Source organism: Heterodontus francisci, chromosome 2 (genome assembly GCF_036365525.1).
Source record: "Heterodontus francisci isolate sHetFra1 chromosome 2, sHetFra1.hap1, whole genome shotgun sequence".
Taxonomy (NCBI): Eukaryota; Metazoa; Chordata; class Chondrichthyes; order Heterodontiformes; family Heterodontidae; genus Heterodontus; species Heterodontus francisci.
Window position 1 is genome coordinate 151,747,870 of NC_090372.1, and position 25,229 is coordinate 151,773,098.

Here is a 25,229-nt window from a genome sequence, read left to right on the forward strand (position 1 = left end):
GCATGCAGAATCATGCCAATGACCTGCACACTCTGGTTACCAGTTTACACAACATTGATCAAAGTATCGCCTTGGTTGCTCTCCCGCTCTTGGTTAGCGGGGGGGGGGGAGGGCGGATCTGAGACGGATGAGGAAGACAGGGAAGATGGTAGTAGAGCTCTTTATAAGGCACCCCCACTTCTCAGCACTTGCCCTATCCTCTCTGACGGAGCTGCAAATGCTGTGTCCTGGCCCAATGACTGAGTCTGCCCCTTGTACAGTTGTAGGTGTAGCTGTGGAACTCAAGACTGTCGAAGGATGAACAAGTCCTGGCAGTGAAAACATTGCCCGTGGCTGTCAAGATGACAACAGCCATCAGTCTTTGGTGGGGCCCTCACAGGCTCCCAAATCCAGAGAACGTCCACCATAGGCATCTGTTGTGACAGAGCAGGGGAATGAGCAGCCTGTCTCTAGCTCTGCTGAAGCCACAGTGGTAGCATTAGGTAGAAGTAATAGAAAGCATACAAGGAAACAGTCATAGCTGCACAAAGTGGGTCACTTGGGTGCTTATTACATTGTTATGGTTCCATTGATACTCTTTTGGATGAAAATGATTTTCTGTGAATTACTCATTGTCATGGCGTCTACTTTGCTGGATTCCCCTGGTGCCCCTGGTCAGGATCATTCCAGTGAATGGCATAAACTGCCTTGATGAGGAGGTAAGGCAGTGAATGTGATGGGTGGTTGGGTGACTGGTGTTACAGCGTAGGTGCTGCAAGTACACTTTTCAAGTGAAGCGTGCCTGGATAAGGCCATCTCTGGCAGACAGGTATGCGGCTCCAGGCACCAACGGTACATCAAGATGTTCCTCCTTCTCAGATGTTGGGTACACGCCACCTTTCTTTGGTGTCAGCTCCAGTCCTTTCTGCAGCACCATGTTGTTCAGGGCACAGCATACCACTACAATCCTGCACACCCTTGCTGGGGCATATTGACATATTGAAGGGCACCTCCAGATCGGTCAAGGCAGCAGAACCTCATTTTGAGAAAGCCGATGGCCTCTGTGGCAGGGTTTCTCATTGGGGTCATCAGCCAGGTCTTGAGTGGGTATCTCTTGTCCCCCAGGAGTCAACCGCTGAGGTTGTCTGGGAGAGAGAAGAGCTGTGGAACTTGAGACTGCCGAAGGATGAACAAGTCCTGGCACTGAAAAAATTGACGGCGGTGATCATCTTGACTGCCACGGGCAATGAGTGGTCACCTGCTTCTCTTGGGTGAAAATCTTCTTCCAAGAGGCTGCAGAAGTCTGCAATCACCTGCCGCCAGAGCTGGAGCCTTCCGAGGCACTGTTGTCAGAGAGGTTGAAGAAGCTGACCCTTGGCCTATAAACCCTGTGCTGAGGGTATTGTTTCCTTCGCAGTGCAGCCTTGTGTCCATCCCCTCCGTTCTGTCCAGCTGCATACGGCTGTGGAGAAAGCAGCTGTTGCTGCCCGTCAGTGGGACTGCTGAACTGCAGCACACTGCACCTCTGCCTCAGAGGTCCAACCAACTGTTGCATGTGTAGACCCCATGTCACAGGGAAGTCTGACCGGCAATAAGGTGAGATTACTCTCAGGCACTTGATATGTTGCACAATGTTGCTGTCCCTAACGATGATAATTTTAGGCTGAAAGAACTACTCCCATCAGCGCAAGCCTTTCACTGTGGCTGAGCATAGGCTTGCCAGTTTCAGCTTTAAATGTGCTCATAATCAGGCTAGTTTCACTCTATGATCAGTTCCCACTGTGCACTTGCCTTCTCCAACCTTGAGTTGGAGACACAACGTGGAACCACTGTGCTGTTGGGAAAAAAGGATTCCATGCTTAAAAAGGCTCTTAATTGCCTTTTAAAGTACCTCAATTGCTTTCCCACTAGACCCAAGGGAGTCCCCTGCTGGACTTGCAACCTACCCCAAAGGAAAACTGGATGAGGACAGGATCACGCCAATCCAACAGCAATTTCTGAGACTTTCCCACTCCACACACCTGCCTCCAACTGGCTGGGAAAATCCTGCCCGGTGTCTCTAAAAGCATACAAAAGCATTGCTGCTTGGTACAATGCAAATATATCTGTTGGGCATAACAGCTTCGGTTGACTAAGTACTCATGAGTAGAAGCGCTCCTCCAGTGACACTCACTTCCTGGACACCCTGCAGTTCACTTTTTTCTTCCGAGTAACAAAGTACAATGAAACCATGAAAGGGGCATCCATTATGTAAAGGGTAATGATGGCAGGTGTGAAATATGCCTCCCAACAATCCCCTAGGCACACAAAATGAAGGTTTACTGCTGTCTTGCAATTTCAAAATTGATGCTGCTTTGGAGCTGACTTTATTTATGTACAGCAATGAGTAGCTACCTGGCCCAGTAAATGATTTCACTTTTGAAACACTGATCCAGATTTCCCATGCCAACTTATATGAATGCTACTGGTGCCCACTCCACACCTGGCATAACAGGAGGAAACCCATGCAGTGTATGATAAATTGTTATTTAAATTTAATTTGAATTACTCTCTAGTACCAAAAATTATATTCCTGCCAATGGTTGAGATATTGCTGGAAATACACATTGAATATTACAGTTGTCCATCTATTTTCCTCATGGGAACACCCTTGAACCAACCACTAACAGGGTATTCCAACGAGGAAATTAAGCACTTGCAGATCTACTCCTACCACAGCCAGACCCACCTCTCAGGTACAAGGAAGTAGCAGTCAGGCCTTCATACAACAGGATCTCAAGTGACCATGTAGAAGCTATTTACAGACTAATCAGGACATCACCTTCATTGTAGTCCTCTTCTAGATAATGGATAATTATAATTACAGAGTGCATGGGCCAGGCAGTAAGATTATAGCCAAAAACTTAAAGCTGTGTGACTGATTGGAGCTACGACTGTTGCAGCTGCCGAGGCAAGAGTCAACAGGAGACCTATGCAACTCTAATTCTGGCACTGCAATACCTCGATCATGTGTATGGACAGATGAGCATTTCAGGGGTAGAGATTTGGGCCAAAAGCTATCTATTTATGGCAAGTGCTGAAAGAGAAGTGCACACAAATATCCTTATTACAAAGTTAGTGCACAAAAGTACAGTCCAAATTAAGTAAATTTTACAATAATATTTAATGAACTTCAGATTTATCATAGCTATAATCTTCAAACGAAGAGAAAGACCTTGCCTGTAAATTGTGTATTCCTCACCATCTGTACACAGTACCCTGCACAATGGGGCAAGTTCTGTTAGAAACTGTCCACCCTGAAACAAAGTTAAGCAGACATATATAATCAAATAATTTGCATTCACCAGAAAAGGAGAAAAATCTGTTGCTGTCAAATTTCCAAAACAACTATTTCTACCAATTTTCCTCAACTAATAAAATTTGCTGAACAACAGCTGAGGACAGTCACAAATGCAAACCTTTCAAGCTATAAAAACCAATGCTAAGTAGCCTGAGGGCTTGTGAAGCCTTGTGAAGACCTGGTGACTTATCTGAATGAAGAAAAGAGAAATAACTTGCATTTACATAGTGCCTTTCAAAACCTCAGGATGTTCCAAGGCACTAAACAGCCAGTTACTGTTGCAGTGTATTTGGTGCTATAAGGTCGGAAAATGTGGCAGCCAATTTGTGCACAGCAAGCCTCCACGAACAGTAATGAATTAAATGACTAGATAAACTAGGTTTTGGTTTAAGAGATAAATATTGGTCAGGACATCTCTCCTGCCCTTCTTCAACTAGTGCCATGAAAGTTCAGATAGGGCTGTCTGCTTAATGTCTCATCCAAAAGATGGCATCTCTAACACTGTAGCACTCTGTCAGTATTGCAATGAAGTGTCAGCCTAGATTATGTGTTCAAGTCAGGGAGTGGGGCTTGAATCCATGACCTGCTGATTTAGAAGCCAGAGTGCTACCAGTCAGCCAAGTTTACATCCTTTTACAGCAAATAATTCCCCCGAAAGCAAACCTATGCAAACTACCCTACCAAATTGAAACATGCAAAATCAGGTGTATAAGATAAACATAAATAGATACTTAGCAGCAAATTCCACCAGTTGGAAACTCAGCTTTGTATTTAGCTACTTCAAATTAATTTTTGCAGAGGCAAATGTTTGTGGCATTAAAAATGATTTTGCAAGAGCCAATACCAATAATATCCTATTATTTAATGCAGTCCACAGAGCCTGAGGGTATGCAACTAAATGGCAGGGGAAAAATATTGGATATTCCTTAGAATAAGATTTGCACAATTCTATCGATAACAAAACTTTGAAGTCTGCAGGTATGACTAAAATCCAAAGTATAAGCAAATTTCAGAAACCACATTCAAAAGGAGCTGGATCTTCCAGGAAATATTAAAGAGAAACCTGGATGAAAGATCCAATTCAATTGTATGCAAATGTGAAATAACTTGTATGAAAGCACTGGGTGAAAATAGGGAGCTTTGGAGAATGGATGTGCTTCATAATATTTACAAATCAGGAAATGGTGTTAGGGATCATTGTGCAAAAGTCAATGAAACCACAGTGCATAATGAAAACGGTTTGATAAAGCACAGAAATCAGAATCTTGATCCAAATATAAATTTCCAAACATCTAAAAAAAAACTTTCAGAAACAGGATCAAAGAAATAAAAGCTGCATGTGATATGCATCTTGCAGCAACACAGATCCAAGTTATATTGCTTTAGACTGCAATTTTTTTTTGATGAAACCTTCATTTTGCCTCCAATTTGCCACAAGCCGGCCTTTAGACTTTCTGGGCCTGATTTTTAAAGCCCACTGGGGGCGGGAGCAGGTGCACATGGTATTTGAAGATCACGTTCTTGGAGGTTGGCACTGGGTCCTATTGCCTCCGGATAGCAAAGCCATTTCTAAAGAGACGCCAGGAGAGAGGGAATGGCAACCCGGCACACCTCTAATTAATTGCCTGTGGAGCTCATTAACAGGCTTGTCAGCAGCAGTTCTGGATTTTCAAAGGAATGGCACAGAAAGAACACCACGTCTGGACCACAGCAGGGTTTAAAAGACATGAACAATGTGGAGGGCCATAACAACTATGGGAAGGGCTGATTAACATGACGCAGGGGCCCAAAATAAAGCTCAGCAGCTCCAAAAGTGCCACAGAGTAGCCATTGCCGGAGTTGTAAGACTTGCATTTCTCAGTGGTTAGTGGTAAGAATTGTGAGGGACGCGAGGCCGCTGGCACCACGGGGACTGGCGGGAAAGGCCTGGTGAATGTGCAAAGCACAGCTGAGAGTGTTCAGTTGGGAACAGGCTACATTGACATTGGACAAAGCAGCCAGGATGAGCTGCAGCAAATGCAAGCTCCTGGACAGGAGGAGGTTGTAAGGGGAAGGTGGCCCGACCTGAGACAGACATCGGGTCTACTGCCCAATAACCTGCTCAGTGACGCTCAGTTTGGGTTCCACTCAGCTCTTGAACACATTACAGCCTTGGTTCAAACATGGACAAAAGAGTTGAACTCCAGAGGTGAGGTGAGAGTGACTGTCCCTGACATCAAGGCAGCATTTGACCGAGTATGGCATCAAGGAGCCCTAGCAAAACTGGAGTCAATGGGAATCAGGGGGTCTGGTTGGAGTCATACCTAGCACAAAGGAAGATGGTTCTGATTGTTGGAGGTCAATCATCTCAGCTCCAGGACATCACTGCAGGAGTTACTCAGGGTAGTGTCCTAGGCCCAACCATCTTCAGCTGCTTCATCAATGACTTTTCTTTAATCATAAGGTCAGAAGTGGGGATGTTCACTGATGATTGCTCAATGTTCAGCACCATTCGCAACCCCTCAGATACTGAAGCAGTCCGTGTAGAAATGCAGCAAGACCTGGACAATATCCAGGCTTGGGCTAATAAGTGGCAAGTAACATTCGCGCCACACAAGTGTCAGGCAATGACCATCTCCAACAAGAGAGAATCTAACCATCTCCATTTGACATGCAATGGCATTACCATCACTGAATCCCCCACTATCAATATCCTGGGGGTTACCATTGACCAGAAATTGAACTGCAGTAGCTATATAAGTACCATGGCTACAAGAGGAGGTCAGAAGCTAGGAATCCTGCAGCGAGTAACTCACCTCCTGACTCCCCAAAGCCTGTCCACCATCTACAAGACACAAGTCAGGAGCATGATGGAATACTCTCCACTTGCCTGAATGAGTGCAACAACACCACCACTCAAGAAGCTCAACAGCATCCAGGACAAAGCAGCCCCCTTGATTGGCACCCCATCCACCACCGATGCAAAGTGGCAGCAATGTGTACCATCTACAAGATACACTGCAGCAATGCACCAAGGCTCCTTAGACAACACTTTCCAAACCTGCAACCTCTACCACCTAGAAGGACAAGTGCAGCAACTACATGGGAACACCACCACCTGCATGTTCCCCCCCAAGCCACACACTGACTTGGAACTATAGCGCCATTCCTTCACTGTCACTGGGCCAAAATCCTGGAACTCCCTTCCTAACAGCACTTCCTACCCCACATGGGCTGCAGCAGTTCAAGGCAGCAGCTCACCACCACCTTCTCAAGGGCAATTAGGGATAGGCAATAAATGCTGTCCTAGCCAGCGATGCCCACATCCCATGAATGAATAAAAAAAAAGCTACCTGCAAATGACAGAGCACCAGTGCCATAGGAAGCTACGCCTATCCAGGCTGATAATCTTGAACCTGTGTGCTCTGATCCACAATGACCTAAGGCCTCGCAGCCTGCATGGCAGTCCTTTACCTGCAGCCATCAAGGTCTGTCACCATGAATTTCTATGCAACCAGGTTGTTCCAGGGATCAGCTGCTGACGTAGGTGGCATCTCTCAGTCGACAGCTCATCATGCCACCAGACAGGTCACAGATGCCATATTAAAGGAGGGAGGGCGGTGGACTACATCCAGTTTGATATAGATGGGTCAATGCAGGTACAGAGAGCATTGGGTTTCGCCATCATCGCTGGATTCCCCAGATGCAGGGCATCGATTGTGCCCATGTGGCCATCAAAGCATCCAGTGACCGGTCAGTGAGATCCTACAACAGTTAGAGCTTCCACTCCCTCAACATCCAATTGGTCTATGACCACAAGAGCTTCCTCCATGTGTGTGCTCAATTTTCTGGCAGATGGCGTTACTCATTCATCCTTCGCCTGCCTCAGATCTTCACTCCATCCCCCAAAGTGCATGGATGAATCCAAGGGAAATCCCTTGAAGAGATGGGTACTGACTCATCTACAGGAGCCCCAGACAAAGGCCAACCATTGAGCAGACCATCGGGCTTCTGAATTCTAGTGCCTGGACCAGTCGTATGGTGCCCTCCAATACCATCCTGACAGGGTCTCTGTCATTATGTTGGTCTGCTAAGCTCGCCATAACATGGCCCTCCAGACAGGTGCAGGAGGCAAAAGGAGGAAGAGGAGACGGAGGGGAAGAACATTGAACAGAGAGGTGCCCCTACTGCACAATTAGGTGGCTTCCTCCTGCCACCCTTCGGGAAGAGGACCAGAGGTCAGAGGAGAGAGGGAAGGCAAGGAAAGAGAAAAGAGCCACATAAAAAGTAAAAAACTTACCCGTTTCGATTTTCCTGAGACCTTGTTTTGTAGTCGACTACAGTTGGCACTGATCTGGTAGCTAATATTTTTTATTCTTTTCCCCCTCTGTAACACAGGGTGAGATTCTGCCAGAGTGATGACACATATCCTATTATAATCAAAAGAAAGACTTGAAAGACAGACAAAAAAGGAAAGACTTCCAAATATTTAGTGCCAAAATGGGCATGAGATGCCTACGTACGTTCATTGTAATTTTGTGAACATTTATGCCACTTGTACATCAGAACAGCTCCCCTAATGGCAACCTCCTCAATTTTGCACACCCCACCAAACAAGCTCGGCCAAATTTCCAGGAAATTGAAGTATATTAACTGTGGGGAAGGAAATATTGAATAGAATGGATAATTGTAAATAAACTTGTTTAAACTTTAAGCTTTGAAGTTTTGCAAGCCTTAGTTACCAATATGGTTTCTGACCTTGTGCCAGAATGCTGATAACCACATAGTTACAGTTACTTGATTCGCAATACCAAATCATGTGTCTAATTCTATGATTCTAAAGATTCATTAAGGACCATTCACATATACCCACATGGTTAAGATGGACCACTGATAAACCAGAGAACTGAAGTGTTTTTCCAGAAACTTCAGAAATAGAAAGGAAAATCAACTTTCATTTAATCAGTCCCTTAGCATATCCTCAGAATATCCCGAGTACTTCACAACCAATTAATTACTTTTGAAGTGCAGTTGCTATCGCTATTTATTTAGTCAAACATGGCATCAAATATGCACATAGCAAGGTCCCACAAAAGTAAAAATGAGGTGAATGAGTTGTTAATCTATTGTCTTGGTGGTATTGGTTGAGGGAAGAATGCTTGCCAGGACACTGGGATAATCTGTTCTTAATAACACTTTAGGCTTCAGTCCAAGGTCTCCTCTGAAAGACGACAAAGCAGCAGATTACGGTCGTGTCTGATTTGTCGACACGCTCAGACCGTGCAGAGGAACTTAAATCCAAAGGCTTCTACTAGCAGATTCAAAAGGACTAAAACTTATAATAACAATGTGAAATTAATTAGCTTTGTTTTCCATTTTTACACAGGATTAACTCCCCTTCGGCAGAGACTTTTAAAAAATAAAGTGAGCCTGAAGTCTGATTTATCACTAGGTATCACAATAACTGCAGTGTTGTTTTGGAACCCTGTTTTCAGCTTGATTCCTTCTAAGTCAGGTTTTTAGATTAATTCAAAGATAATACATATAGATAAACACATTACATCTGCAAACAATTAAAGAACTACAGTAAACAGGCACGAAGGTAGCAACTTGTAGCTGAGTGCAACCTGAGACAGAGTGTGAGCTTGGGAATTTGGTAAGTGTGGGAATTTGGTGTAGTGAGGGAGGAGGTGCTGCTGTTTGGAGAGCTGAAACTCGGAAGCATATATTAGATGGACAGGCAGGTGACAGCATAACAGAAATAGAGGGCAACTTGGAGAGAGTGGCGAGAGTGGCATTCTAAAGAAAACCGAAGTGTGACATAACAGGAAAGATGCTAAGTGATTGGTTGATGAGTATTTTCTCTTTTCTCATACTCAACCCAATTAAAATTCCCTAGTTTAGATAACAGTAATTTAAATATTATAAGCACAAGCAGGATTAGAGGCATTAATTAAAATTTAATGAAGAAAATAATTAGTTACTTAAAACACAATAAGGATGGCAGGGCAGGTGATGTGTTGCAGCTGTAGTATGCGGTAGTTGGCGGACGCCTGTGAGATCCCTGGCAACCACATCTGCAGTAAGTGTTTGTGGCTTGCGGAACTTCGGTTCAGAGTTAACGAGCTGGAGGCTGAGCTTCGGACGCTGTGATGGATCAGGCAGGGGAAAGTTACCGGGATACTTTGTTCCAGAAGGCAGTCACACCACTTGAGTTAGGGTCATCTGATTTGGTCTGTGGCCAGGGAAAGGAAGTGGGTGACTGCGAGTGAGGCAGGTATGGGGATTGAGAAGGTAGAAGTAGAGGAGAGAGCATATAAGCTGAATAGTGCACCAGCAGATAAGGCCAGAGTTTCCAATAAAGGTAAATAGACAGAATTAAAAGCTCTGTATCTGAATGTGCGCAGCATTCATAACAAAACAGATGAATTGATAGTACAAATGGTAATAATGGCCATTTCAGAGATGTGGTTGCAAGGTGACCAAGACTGGGACCTAAATATTGACAAATATTTGACATTTCAGAAGGACAGGAATCTAGGAAAAGGTGGATAGCTATGTTAATTAAGGATGACATTAGTACAGTAGTGAAAGATGATCTTAGTTCAAAAGATCAAGATGTAGAATCAATTTGGGTAGAAATAAGAAATAGTGAATGTAAGAAGTCACTGGTGGGAGTAATTTATAGGCCCCTTAACAGTAGTTACATGGTTGGACAGAGTATACAGGAAGAAATAATGGGGGCTTGTAAGAAAATTACTGAAATAATCATGGGTGATTTAAATCTTTATATAGATTGACAAATCAGATTGACAAGGGCAACCTGGAAGATGAGCTCAGAGTGTATTCGGAACAATTTCTTAGAGCAGTATGTTCTAGTGCCAACCAGGGAGCAGGCTATTTTAGACTTGGTAATGTGCAATGAGACAGGATCAATTAATGACCTCATAGTAAAGGAGCTACTAGACAACAGTGATCACAACGATAGAATTTCACATTTAGTTTGTGGATGACAAGTATGGGTCTAAAACTAGTGTCTTAAACTTAAATAAAGGCAATTACAAGGGTATGAGGACAGAGTTGGCTAAAGTGAACTGGGAAAATAGAGTAAAAGTAAGGACAGTAAAGAAGCAGCAGCAAACAGTTAAGGAAATATTTCATAACTCTCAGCCAAGATATGTTCCTCTGAGAAGGACGCACCATCCACGGCTAACCAAGAAAGTTAAAGATAGTATCAAATTGAAAGAAACACTGTACAATACTGCGAAGATTAGTGGTAGGTCAGAAGACTGGATAGATTTTAAAAACCAGCAAAGAATGACTGAAAAAAAAAGGAAGAAATTAGAGTCTGAGAAAGTTAGCTAGAAATATAAAAGATAGCAAGAGTTAGAGCATGGCTACCCGACCCAAACCTGACAGGACCCGCGACATGTGTCGGGTTCAGGTCGAGTCAGGTCACACTTCCGGGTCCGGCATTCGGACTCGGCCCGAGTCGAACACACTCTAACACCACCTCCAGTAAGTGGCGCCAATGTTAATGTACTTTTGGGACTTGAAATGTTGTTTAGTTACAGTTTTAAGCTTGTGCAGATAAGCAACAAAATGAAAAACAGAAGCTAGGTTCACTGATGGTTGGGTCGGGTCGGGTGTGGGAGAAAATGAAAGGACTCAGACCAGGTCGGGTTTCATTTGCAGACCCCAGCAGGCCTTTAGTAAGAGTGTTTACAAGTATTTAAAAAGGAAAAAAGAGTAACTAAAACAAGCATTGGTCCTTTCAAGGGCGAGACTGGGAAAATAGCAATGGGAAACAAGTAAATAGCAGTAGCATTGAACAGGTATTTTGTGTCGATCTTCACTATAGAAGACACAAAAAATTCCAAGACTACTTGAAAATCAAGAGGTAAAAGGAAGGAAGGAACTTAAAACAATCACAACGGAAAAGGTACTGGGAAAACTATTCAATCTGAAGGCGGACAAGTCCCCTGGACCTGATGGCTTGCATCCTGGGGTCTTAAAAGAAGTGGCTGCAGAGAAATTAGATGCATTGGCTGTGATTTTCCAAAATTCCCCAGATTCTGGGAAGGTCCCAGCGGATTGGAAAATCGCAAATGTAGCACCTCTATTCAAGAAAGGAGGGAGACAGAAAGCAGGAAACTATAGGCCAGTTAGCCTAACATCTGCCATTGGGAAAATGCTAGAATCTGCTATTAAGGAGGTAATAGCAGGACATTTAGAAAATCATAATACAATCAGGCAGAGCCAACATGGTTTTGTGAAAGGGAAATAATAATTTATTAGAGTTCTTTGAGGAAATAACAAGCAAGGTAGATAAAGGTGAACATGTAGATGTAGCGTACTTGGATTTCCAAAAGGCATTGGATAAGGTGCCACATCAAAGATTACTACACAAGACAAGAGCTCAGTATAGGGGGTAACATATTAGCATGGATAGATGATTGGTTAGCTAACAGGAAGCAGAGTAGGGATAAATGGGGTGCTTTTGAGTTGGCAAGCCATTACTCGTGGCCATCTATAGACCAAGGTCAAATGAACAAAATCCCTGATGCTCACAGGGTGTCTCTCTTCTTAAGGATGACAATGCCATCTGTCAACACTGGAAAGAATATTTTCAACAACTCAACTGTGAATCCACAGTGGCAGCTGATACTCTCCAGGCTATCGCCCAGTACCCTGTGGTAGAATCCATGGATGAACCACCATCGATGGGAGAGATGCAACAAGAAATTAAACAGATGAAAAACAACAAAGCCTGCGGCCCCGATGGTATTCCAGCTGAAGTCTTGAAAGCTGGTGGGCTTTTGCTCACATCGAGACTCTATGCACTCATCCTGCGGATTTGGGAGGAAAAGGAACTCCCTCCCACTCCCCACCGACAATTGTAACTATCTTCAAGAAGGGACATAAATCATGCTACAGTGAGACCTGGACTGTGCATCAGCAACATACAAGAGTGCTAGAGAAATTCCATCAGCAATGCCTCTGTCGCATCCTCTGGATTCAGTGGGAGGACCATCGAACAAACGCTAGTGTCCTTCTTGAAGCCAGTTCCCCATTCATTTAGGCAAAACTCCTGCAAAACCAACTTCGATGGACTTGACATTGTGTTCGGATGACTGAAAACGGTCTCCCCCCAGCCAGGCCCTGTTTTCTCAACTCTCAAATGGCCAGCATTCCGAGGAGGACAAAGAAAACGCGTCAAAGACACTCTGAAGCTCTCCTTGAAGTGCAGCAGCATTGAGATTGATGACTGGGAGGAGCTTGCTACCAGGCGTTTAAAATGGCAACAACTTGTCCATCAAGCTGCATCATACTTTTGAGTCCAAATGCCTTAATGATGAGGCAGAGTACCAGCAGAGAAGGAAAGAAAGGGAAGCAAATCCTACAACTCCAGATATCACTACCTCATGGGATGTCCTACCCCATGTGCCCAAAGATCTGCAGGTTGAGAATCAGCCTGTTTAGTCACCTGGAGACCCATGGCAGAAACTTGCAAACTTGAGTAGATATCATCCTTGAATCGAGGGACAGCCACCGCCAAGGACTAGTAGAGTGCCACAGGGATTAGTGCCTGGGCCTCAACTACTTACAATCTCTATCAATGACTTGGATAAAGGGACTGAATGTTTGGTAGCTAAATTTACTGATGACACAAAGATAGCAAGAAAAGTAAGCTGTCAGGAGGATACACAGGGGCTGAATTTTATAGGTGCGCCGCACACCATAGTGGCACGCTTTGAAGTTGGCAGACATTAGGCGTGGATGCGCCATCGCCAAGCCCCCACAATATTTCACACGGGGGCTCATTTAAATGGAGGGGGCAGAGTGGCTGCGCCCGATGATGTAGAGGGGGCAGCCAATCCGTCCCCACCATGCAGGCGCTGGCACCATTTTTAAAGGGCTTCAAGCCGTTAGTAAAAATTTGAATTTTTAAAGTGACTTAACTCTGGAATTTGTTACAAAAAATGATTAAAAGCTGGAGGCCCTTTCTCAACCACCACACCCCCCCAATGTTCTTTTCATTGACCTTTATGACAATCATTAACTGCATCCCCACCCCAAACGCTCTCCCCCACCCCCAGCCTAGTCACATTTGCCCTTCAACCCATTTCTGTCACCCCCACAGTCAATAAAAAAGGTTTTCCCTGCTCCTGCCCTGATAATTTCAGTCCTCCCCGCTACCCACCAGTGTCTTGCCTCAGAACTCCGAAAGGAGGACCGAAAGCGAGAGAGTTGCGGCTGGCGACCGTAAAATCGGCATGGGACGGCCGCTGGGACAAGGTAAGTTGATTTGCATGGCTTTTTAATTAATCTTAATATTTAACAGAAGGCCCCGCTGCTTGGTGGCGGGCAAGCTGCACCGAGGCCTTGCCGGTGGCATGGTGGGCTGCTCCCACAAGTATTTTACGGGCCCCACCACCCACCCCCGTCATGACCAACATCGAGGGGCTGGTAAAGTTCAGCCCAAAGAGTGTACAAAGGGATTTAGATAGGTTAAGTGAGTGGGCAAAAATTTGACAGATGGAGTACAATGTGGGAAAATGTGAACTTGTCCACTGTGGCAGGAAGAATAGAAAAGCAGTATATTTATTTGAATGGAGAGAGACTGCAGAACTCTATGGTACAGAGGGATCTAGGTGTCCTGCTACATGAACCAAAAAAGTTAGTATGCAGTTTGAACAAGTGATTATGAAGACAACTGGAATGTTGGCATTTATTGCTAGGGGTATCGAGCATAAAAGTAAGGAAGTGTTGCTACAGCTCTACAGGGCCTTAGTTAGGCTGCACCTGGGGTACTGTGTACAGTTTTGGTTTCCTTAAGAAAGGATATAATTGCATTCGAAGCAATTCAGAGAAGGTTCACTCGACTGATTCCTGGGATGAAGGGGTTATCTTATGAGGAAAGGTTGGGCCTATACCCATTGATGTTTCAAAGAATGAGATGTGATCTTATTGAAACATACAAGATCCTGAGGAGACTTGACAGGATGGATGCTGAAAGAATGTTTCCCTTGTGGGGGAATCTAGAACTAGGGGACAGAATTCAAAAATTAGGGGTCGCCCACTTAAGACTGAGATGAGGAGAAATCTTTTCTGAGGGCCTTTAGTCTGTGGATTTCCCTTCCCCAGAGAGCAGTGGAGACGTAGTCATTGAATATATTCAAGGCTGAGTTACATACATTTTTGATTGACAAGGGAGTCAAGGGTTATTGGGGGCAGACAGGAAAGTGGAGTTGAGGCCACAATCAAATCATATTAAATGGCGGAGCAGACTCAAGGGGCCAAATAGCCTACTCCTGCACCTAATTCTGGTGTATTCTTGTGTATTCACCCCATTCCCAGGAATGTCTATTTTGTCTACATAGGTTCTCTCAATTTACATATTGCCAGCAAGTACATTTGATAGCTCTGATAACTGGAAACCTCTGCTACTTGCATCTTTATGGGCATCAGTAATTTAAGTAAGTGAAACAATCTGATTTTAGACCAAGGGACACCAGCTACTTCTTTAATAATAAATAACAAAGTGCTGAAAATACACCGCAGGTCTGGCAGCTTCTGTGGAGAGAGAAACAGAGTAAATACGCTATACGCAGAGTATAAGCTACTTCTTTAACAATGACAGAAAGCAACACTTAAAATTTGTGACATTGACCAATACCTGGGTAACACACACCTCCAATATAAAATTAAAAGAGTGCATATCAACAAATAAGACATTACATATTCTACGCAAAGATTAGGCAATATTGTACAGCATTTCTATTCGCAAGATGTGCTGCTAGGTTGCCTATTACTTGACTCAAAATCAATGATGATAAAAAAACAAGAAGTGGCCTAAGGAGGTTGCAAGACGCTGAGTGCTATCACTGATTTTAGGTTTGCTCTATTGGGGCCTTTAATGATAAGCTCTGAGAGCGTACAGCATTCCATTATCCTCTATCAAAAGTAGTGAATTTTTATACAATGTATCATATGCACCTACCTATTAGAATGTTGTAAGATACAATGATCTTCACAGGGCTTGCCTTTAACATCTGAAACAAAAGATAACTAGTTGTCAGAAATTTCATGAATGTCCCTATGAATTTCACTCAAAGCACTGGTCCATTAATGCAACTAACATTTCATGACTACATTTCAAAAACAAAAATCTCTCCTTATACGTGCTATAAAATTACTACATTTCATTGTATAGTTTTTTCTCTCCATTCTTCTTAAACTGATTTTACATTTTCTGTCTGCTAAATTTACTTATTCATACGTGATTTGTGACCTTCAGTTTTTCTCCACATGACTTCCTTTTCTCTCCTTATTTTCTCTTTCTCCCCTTTATTCAAACATTATAATTTCTTTGAGCCTCCAGTTAAAGCCTGGCTCGGGTATAAAATTAAAACCCGAGCCGGGCCCGACTCAACAACAGCCAACCCGAACCTGACCCAGACCCAAGTCCTTTAATTTTTGAAACAGAAAAAGATCATAGACTAAAACAAAAACAATACGAAACAAAACAGTACAGTCCAGCCCGACCTGACCCAAGCCAGAATGCTGGACGCCGAATACAGACCCGACCCGAACATGTAGTCGGGTTTGGTCGGGTTCAGCTCAGGTAGCCAGGCTTTACCTCCAGTTGTACAAAGATCTTATAGACTTCGCAGGAAAATTAAGAATCATGTACAATACGTCTAAAAATTTCTTTTACATATAAAAAGCTAGCTGGAGGTCAACTGTTGCATAATCCGACAACACCACCGAGAAATAACAAAAATAAGATTTTTAATGTACACATGTAATAATGCTGAGAATTAAGCATCATGTTGTATGCTTAGTACATCAGTGTCCCTTAAATTTGGAGGCATAAGAATTAATTGACACACTGCAGACATCAGCAATACTGGGATTCCCATTATTTCTTTCTTTGGCCTCCTTGTCTCGGGAGACAATGGGTAAGCGCCTGGAGGTGGTCAGTGGTTTGTGAAGCAGTGCCTGGAGTGGCCATAAAGACCAATTCTAGAGTGACAGACTCTTCCACAGGTGCTACAGATAAGATTGGTTGTTGGAGCTGTTACACAGTTGGCTCTCCCCTTGCGCTTCTGTCTTTTTTCCTGCCAACTGCTAAGTCTCTTCGACTCGCCACAGTTTAGCCCCGCCTTTATGGCTGCCCGCCAGCTCTGGCGATCGCTGGCAACTGACTCCCACGACTTGTGATCAATGTCACAGGACTTTATGCCATTACATAACAATGATATCTGTATATAACCCATATCAGCTCTCCAGTAGAGTTGCTAATCATCCAATTTGGACTGGACTTGGTAACTTTTGAATGAGTTATCAGGTAAAAGCAAAATTGAATCACTTAACTCTTAAAATTCCCTCTTTTGAGATGGTCATAGTAACTTTGAAGTTTGCCCTCAGCAATGGCTCTGCTGCTTTTATACTGATCAGACTGACAATACCAGATCTTTTGCTATCATGAATTAAAGCCTGGCACGGGTATAAAATTAAGACCTGATCCAGGCCCGATCCGACCACAGCCAACCCCGAACCGAGCCCAAGCTCTTTAATTTTTTTTCACGCCCGACTCGACCCGAATCTCCTTCATTTGTTCTGGCAGCAGGCTATTCCTGCAGCTGGAGTTGTGGGAAGTCATGGGTAAGCCTGATTCCGTGACTTCCCGGAAGCAGTGTCCAGTCCGACCCGAACCGAGCCCGAATGTTGGACTTGGAATTTCGACCAGACTGGAACCCAACACGTTATCAGGTCTAGTCAGGTTCAGGTCGGGTAGCCAGGCTTCATCATGAATGACCATGAGCAATTTATCAGTTGCTGAATGATCAAATGGGAAAATTCTCAAGTGACGATGGCATTCAACTAATTCAAGATAATGTGCACTGACTGCCCCTCTGGTGCCTTGCTTCCAAAGACTGCTTTTTAACAGCCTGGAAAGGTAACTTTAATACCTGCCATAAATGTATTGCAAATCCTCAGATACTGAATCACAAAACATCATCGCAATTGGATGCATCAAGATTTAAATTTCACATGACATAAATGCCCAACAGAAACTGAAAGTACAACATACCAGGCGAAACTCGAAACTAAGAGAATAAGTCTGTAACACACATCAGGCTCAGCTGTTCAGTCCAACCTGACTACAAGTCAACCACAAAGCACCAGGACGAGTCAATCAAACTCAGGGTCCTTAATATCTGATCCTGTATGGTTCATGATCTTGACACCAATTCTGGTTGCAGAGAACATTTTATTGAGTACTACTGAGTCTCAACACACAATATCTTAATAAATAGTGTCATGATGGCACTTCTATATTTTTTGTCAAGTATTTTGTTTTGAGGACCCGTATTTTAGAATTATTGACATTGATTTATTTGGGAAAACTGAAAAGGATTCCATGGATGTTTATTTCACTGAGGTCATCGAAGGTCTTTTGGACTTGGTTTGTAAACAGCATACTGGAAGTCACCTGTCTTCAGATAAATAACCAGCAAGAGCTTTTTGACTTGGGGGAGATGTTTACGGAGAAGTGACAGGTCAAGATTCATAGGGGTCAGGAAGCTTAACTCTTGAGGTATTGTTTATGGTTTCACTTTGGACAGTCAGTTGGGGTTCGGACAGTGTTTTGAAAGGAATTTTAAATCATCCTGCCAAGGACAAAACCAGAACTCAGCCTCTTCCATCTCTTTGAAAAGCTCTTAAAAGAAATAGAGAAATTGATGCTGCATTCCTCCTGAAAAGCCTGCCAGAACCCTTGTTGCTGCATTTCTCCTGGACAACCTGCCAAACTGATCTTCAACATCACCTGGAAAGAACTGTTCTAGAAAGATCCCAGTGACAGCACCTACGCGTATTTGGGAAGCCAAACCAAAAAGGGACAACTGACATCTTTCCATATCTTTTTTCTTCAAGAATTAGCAGGTATTTGGCCAAAGTATTCTTTTGCCTTTTTTTTGTAACAAAACTCCAAGGAGAAAACCTCTATATTTCAGTTAACTGGTATGTCTGTGTATGCGTGTGAGGGGCCAAGGCAAAAAGGAACTTTTGTATTTCAATCTGTGTTCATACTTTCTGGTTAAGTTTCTGGTTAAGTCCATGCTGTCCTCTTCTAGTTCAGGGGTAAGTTTAAAACAGTTGGCTAGACTTTTCACTAGTTCAGGTTTATTTTGCCTTTTGTCTGAAAGTGATTCCCACTTCCGTAGCTAAGCTTTTTAAATCTTCAATACTTAATTTGTTTAACTTATCGGATATCTCTCCCTGCTTTACAAACTCCTTTGCATTAAATGTGGCCATCTCTTTTGTTTCTGGCATTGTAGAGGAAAAGAATTACAAGAAAACCTGAAATAAAAACAGAAAGTGCTGGAAATACTCAGCAGGTCAGGCAGCATATATGGAGACAGAAGCAGAGATAACGTTTCAGGTCTGTGACCTTTCATCAGAACTGGCAAATGTTAGAAGAATTAGGTTTTAAGCTAGTGAAGGTGGTTGGGGGGGTGGGGGGAACGGGAATTTAGTGGGGAAGAGAACAAAAGTGAAGGTGCGAGATAGGGCAGAGGACAGGAGAGATTAAATAATAAAGATGTCGTGGGACCAAGGCAAAGAGCGTGTTAATGCTTGTGGTGGAAGACAAAGCATTAAAGCTTTTGTCCAGAGTGGAAATGGTAGAGTAATGAGCAGCTCTGTCCAAAAGCACATGAAAAACAGGCACATGGTTTAAAAAATAAAAATTTAAAAAAAATATCAAAAAGGCCAGTCATGATCTGAAATTATTGAACTCAATGTTGAGCCCCACAAGGCTGTGGAGTGCCTAATCGAAAGATCAGATACTGCTCCTCCAGCTTGTGTTGATATTCACTGGAACTGCAGCAGGCCAAGGACAGAGATATGGGCAGGAGAGCGTCGGGGTTGGGGGTGGCGGTATTGAAATGGCAAGCAACTGGAAGCTTGGGGTCATTTTCTTGGACTGAGCGGAGGAGTTCCGCAAAGGGTCACTCAAGCTACGTTTGGTCTCCCCAACATAGAGGCGACCGCATGGTGGGAAGCAAATCTTCTTCTTCCTTGGCCTCCTTGTCTCAAGAGACAATGGGTAAGCACCTAGAGGTGGTCAGTGGTTTGTGAAGCAGCGCCTGGAATAGCTATAAAGGTCAATTCTGGAGTGACAGACTCTTCCACAGGCGCTGCAGATAAAATTGGTTGCTGGGACTGTTACACAGTTGGCTCTCTCCTTGCGCTTCTGTCTTTTTTCCTGCCAACTGCTAAGTCTCTTCGACTCGCCACTCTTTAGCCCCGCCTTTATGGCTGTCCACCAGCTCTGGCAATTCCTGGCAACGGATTCCCACGACTTGTGGTCAATGTCACAGGACTTCATGTCACGTTGCAGACGTCTTTAAAGCGGAGACATGGATGGCTGGTGGGTCTGATACCAGTGACGGGCTCACTGTACAATGCGTCCTTGGGGAGCCTGCCATCTTCCATGCGGCTCACATGGCCAAGCCATCTCAAGCACTGCTGGCTCAGTAGGGTGTATATGCTGGGGATGTTGGCCACCTCGAGGACTTCTGCGTTAGAGATATGGTCCGGCCACCTGATGCCAAGTATTCTCCGGAGGCAGCGAAGATGGAATGAGTTGAGACGTCGCTCTTAGCTGACATACATTGTCCAGGGCTCGCTGTCATAGAGCAAGGTACTGAAGACACAGGCTTGAAACACTCGGACTTTTGTGTTCCGTGTCAGTGCGCCATTTTCCCCACACCCTCTTGGCCAGTCTGGACATAGCAGTGAACGCCTGTCCATGCACTTGTTGATTTCTGCATCAAGAGACAGGTTACTGGTGATAGGTGAGCCTAGGTAGGTGAACTCTTGAACCACTTCTAGAGCGTGGTCACAGATATTGATGGATGGAGCATTTCTGATGTCCTGTCCCATGATGTTCGTTTTCTTGAGACTGATGGCTAGGCCAAATTCATTGCAGGCAGCCGCAATCCTGTCGATGAGTCTCGGCAGACGCTCTTCTGTGTGGGATGTTAATGCAGCATTGTCAGCAAAGAGGAGTTCCCTGATGAGGATCTTCCGTACTTTGGTCTTCGTTCTTAGACGGGCAAGGTTGAACAACTTGCCATCTGATCTTGTGTGGAGGAAAAGTGAAAGTGAGCAGCGAATAAGTATACAAAATTGATGGAAGTACAAGTAAATCACTGCTGCACCTGGAATGGAGATGAGAGAAAGGAGGTAAGAGGGCAGGTATCAGACCTCATGCGATTACATGGGAAAGTGCCGTGGGAAGGGGACGAGCTGTCGGGGGTGATGGAGGAGTGACCAGGGTGTTGCGGAGGGAACAATCCCTTCAGAATACTGACATGGGGAGGGAAGGGGAAGATGCGTTTGGTGGTGGCATCACGCTGGAGGTGGCAGAAATGGCAGATGATGATCCTCTGGATGTGGAGGCTGGTGGGGTGGAAAGTGAGGACAATGGGTACCTGGTCACGGTTCTGGGAGGGACAGGAAGGGGTGAGGACAGAAGTGGGGAAAATGGGTCGGACACGGTTGAGGGCCCTGTCAACCACAGTAGGGGGGTATCCTCAGTTGAGGATAAAGGAAGACATATCAGAAGCGCTGTTATGGAAGGTTGCATCATCAGAACAAGAAGACCTGTTTATTTTTCCAGAATTTTATAGAGGTCAATTTTCTTCCCATTTTCCAAATTTCTCATTTGCCTGGCAGATCCTTGCTTCGAGCCCCCAATTCCGGTGTGCACGACAGAAGATTAAACCAGATCCTAATCCTACTTACATATACATAGTAGGGTATCTTCTAGTTCCCTACTCTTTCAGGGTAAAGAAATCACTTTCTGATTCCCTCATTATATTGTTTGCAATTAACTTAGCAAGTGCTAAGTGATCTGCTTTCTTTACTTTGAGTTAAGTGTTTTGCATACATATAATACCTCTACAGTTAACATTTACAGCCACTCCCCCACAAGGCTTTTGTATGGAAGGTAATGCTTACTTGTTGCCTTAACATACACCTATATCTTATCCCCAATTTGTCATTCTAGTTGGCGAGGGGCAAAATGTTAACTGTCAAATCAGATTTATGGGCTGAATTTTGCTGCAAGTGTCAGGAACCTGCCATGGGACCATTTCCAGGGCCCGACCCACATGTTTCAGTTGTGTGCCCGCCAGTTTAATTTTATGGTAGGCAGCGGTGGGGGAATCTCGAACTCGGGGACATAGTTACAGAATAAGGGGTCACACATTTAAAACTGAGATGCGAAGGAATTTCTTCTCTCAGAGGGTGGTGAATCTCTGGAATTCACTACCTCAGAGTTGTGGAGGCTAGGTCACTCAATGTATTTAAGGAGGAGGTAGATAGACTTTGAAATCTCAGGGAGTCAAGGGTTATGCGGAGCAGGCCCGAAAGAGAAGTTGAGGCCTGGGACAGATCAGCCATGATCTTATTGAATGGCAGGGCAGGCTTGAGGGGCTGAATGGCCTACTCCTGCTCCTATTTCATATGTTCTTACAGTAACTGGGATGCAAGAGGGGGCACTGGAAAGAGAGGGAGATGAGGAGGAAGGGTCTGGAATGAATTTCTTAATTCCCAGCGCAATCAGCAGCAGCAGGCTCAAAGGAAGACTGCTGCAATCGTAGGCCTCTGCCAACCCTTCACAGCAGGGTTCTTGTCTTCTGATTACCGAGCCAGCAAGCCATGCAAACTGTGAAAGTCCCAGTTGCCTCTGAGAAAATTGGAACGGCATGGAAAAAATGCAGCCTAATTACTTAATCACCTCCCTTTACTGGCTTGCTGCTGCTGCCAGGCAGGTAGCCGTCTACACCGCAATGCCACCCCCAGTAAAAGTGTGCAGAAGTGAAAACAAGTCAGGGACCCGGCCCGATGTGTTATTCTACCACTTCCATGGCCCCCCCCCCCACCACCCCCATCTCTGAACCCCTCAGAAAATTCCAACTATGGTGTCACCTTGTAGGTAGTGTTTAACTACAGTAGTGCAATACACTCCTCTCTCCAAATAAACAAAACCCTTCATGAATTCAATAGTATTAGTCAGAATCCAGGGTAGAACCATAATTTAACAATGACCTCTTTAGCATACTGCAGTTATATATCCAGTCAGCACTTTCCCTGAAAATGTGCCTCAAGTGTCTGGTGCACTCCAGAACCCTTCTTTTCCCCTCACTCGTATCTTCAGATAATTCACAAATTCTTTGTATAGATCATCCTCCAGCAAACATATTTACTCCACTTGAAATACTTGATCATCAGCAAGTAACAATTGTATTTCCACTATCACAGGAATCAGTCGCAAACAAATTCACTTGCTTGAAAAGCTTCCTAGCATTACACCAATCCAAACCTTTGTAATTTACACCAAACCACATTTCTATCTGATTTCTAGACTTTCTTTTATATGTCCAATATAAAATTTGGGATCCAGTTGTTTATAATATCATTTAACTCCTTTTTGAATCTAAGTTAGGTAGAAACACTCCATACATAATAGTATATAAACCTATAAACCTCTGAACAGTCAGAGGGAGATAAAAGAACAAAAAAGTAGGCAAAATGCTGAGAAGTGCAGAAACAAAAAAGGCAGAAGGGTCGAGAACCAGGACACACTGATTTAAGGTGAATAGCAAAAGAACCAATGGCAACATGAGGAAAAACTTCTTTACTCAGCAAATCGTTAGGATCTGGAATGCCCTATGAGTGTGGTTGAGGCAGATTCATATGTGGCTTTCAAAAGGGAACTGTATAATTATCTGGAGAGAAAAAATTTCCAGGACTACAAGGAAAGAGCAGGGAAGTGGAACTAGCTGAGTTGTTCTTCCAGAGAGCTGGCACGGATACGACTGGCCGAATGGCCTCCTTCTGCGCTGTAACCATTCTATGATTCTATAGGAGAACTTTTTTTTTTAACCACTACGTAGCAAGCCCAACAAGAGAAGGGGCAGATCTGGAACTAGTTTCAGGAAATGAATCTGGGCAGGTGGAAGAGACATCAGTGGGAGAGTATTTCCGTGATCGTGATCATAATTCAGTTATATTTACAGTAGTTATGAAAAAGAATAAAGATAGACCAAGAGTAAAAGTTTTAAACTGGGGAAAAGTCAATTTTACTAAGCTGAGATGTGATTTGGCAAAGGTGGACTGGAAACAGCTACTTGAAGGTAAATTTGTGTCAAAGCAGTGGAAGACATTCAAGGTGGAACTAAAGAGGGTTCAGAACAAATATGTTGCCACAGTAAAACGGTGGGACTCACAAATCTAGATCCCCTTGAATGTCAAGGAGCATACAGAGGAAGATAAGGCAAACAAAAGAAAGCTTATCTCAGATGCCAAGAGCTCAATACTGTAGAAAGCCTACAGTACAGAAAGTGCAGGGGTGAAATTAACAAGGAAATTAGGAAAGCAAAAAGGTGGCATGAAAAAATATTGGCAAGTAAAATCAAGGAAAACCCAGTGTTTTATAAATGCATAAACAACAAAAGGATAACTAAGAGTAATTCAGTTAGATTTAGAGTAGTCACGGAAAAGGATAAAGATAGACCAAGAGTAAAAGTTTTAAATTGGGGAAAAGCCAATTTTACTGAGCTGTGATTTGGCAGAAATGGACTGGAAACAGCTACCTGAAGGTAAATTCAGTTCTGATGAAAGGTCACAGGTAGGTGGTGGGGAAATATAGGGACAGGTGGGGATGTGGTAGGAATATGGAATTAGTGTAGGATTAGTATAAATGGGCGGTTGATGGTCGGCACAGACTCGGTGGGCCGAAGGGCCTGTTTCAGTGCTGTATCTCTAAACTAAACTAAACTAAACTAAACCAAACCCGAAACATTAACTCTGCTTCTCTCTCCACAGATGCTGCCAGATCTGCTGAGTATTTCCAGCACTTTCTGTTTTTAGAACGAAGAGTAGAGCCAATTAGACCAAAAAAGTAACTCGTGTGTGGAGACACAAACCTGGGCATGGTTCTTAATGAATACCTTCTTTTCACAAACAAGAGGGACAAACCAAATATTGTAGTTAAGTAGGAGGTGTGTGAAATATTGGATAGGAATAAACAGTGAGGGAAGAAATATAAAGGTGTTTAGCATCCATGAAAGTGGATAAAATCACCAGGCTCGGAGAAAAGCTGGAGAAGAAATAGCAGAGGCTCTGACCATCATACTCCAATCCTCTCTATTACAGTCGTAATGCCGGAGGACTGCTAACATTGTACCAAAGTTTAAAAAGGAAGGGAGGGATAGCCCGAGTAATTACAGGCCACTCAGCCTAACCTTGGTTGTGAGCAAATTAATGGGAAAGAATTCTGAGACACGGTATAAATGGTCATTTAAAGAGGCACAGACTAATCAAGGACAGACTGTGGATTTGTTATGGGAAGGTTGTGTCTGACTAACTTGATTTTTTTTTTGAAGATTTAACAAGGAGGGTCAATGAGGGTAGTGCATTTGATGTAGTCTACATGGAGTTTAGAAGGATATTGACAAGGTCTGACATAGCAGACTGATCAGTAAAATAAAAGCTCATGGGATCGAAAGAAAAGTGACATGTTGGATCCAAAATTAGCTGAGTGGCAGAAAGCAAAGGGTTATGGTCAACAGGTGCTTTTCAGTGGGGTTCCACAGGGTTCAGTACTGGATTCCTTGCTGTTCATGGCATGTATCAATGATTTACACTTAAAATTTGGGAGCATGATAGAGATGTGCAGAGGAGATGAAATTGTCCATGTTGTCGATACTGAGCAAGAAACCTGTAGCCTGCAGGAAAATATCAATGGATTGGCAGAAAAATGGCAAATAGAATTCAATCCAGAGAAGTACGAGGTAATGAATTTCGGAGGGCAAACAAAGCAAGGAAATACACAAAAAAAGGGTAG

The 25,229-nt window shown here is 43.8% G+C and overlaps 1 protein-coding gene across 1 annotated transcript in view; it reads right to left on the bottom strand.

Annotated features, from left to right (window-relative positions):
- abitram (actin binding transcription modulator) overlaps positions 1-25,229 on the bottom strand; it is a 57,906-nt gene that overhangs the window by 15,837 nt on the left and 16,840 nt on the right. Inside the window, 3 exon segments of the mRNA XM_068012011.1 lie at positions 3,199-3,275; positions 7,599-7,728; positions 15,303-15,354. Of these exon segments, the coding sequence (XP_067868112.1) occupies positions 3,199-3,275; positions 7,599-7,728; positions 15,303-15,354 (259 nt within the window).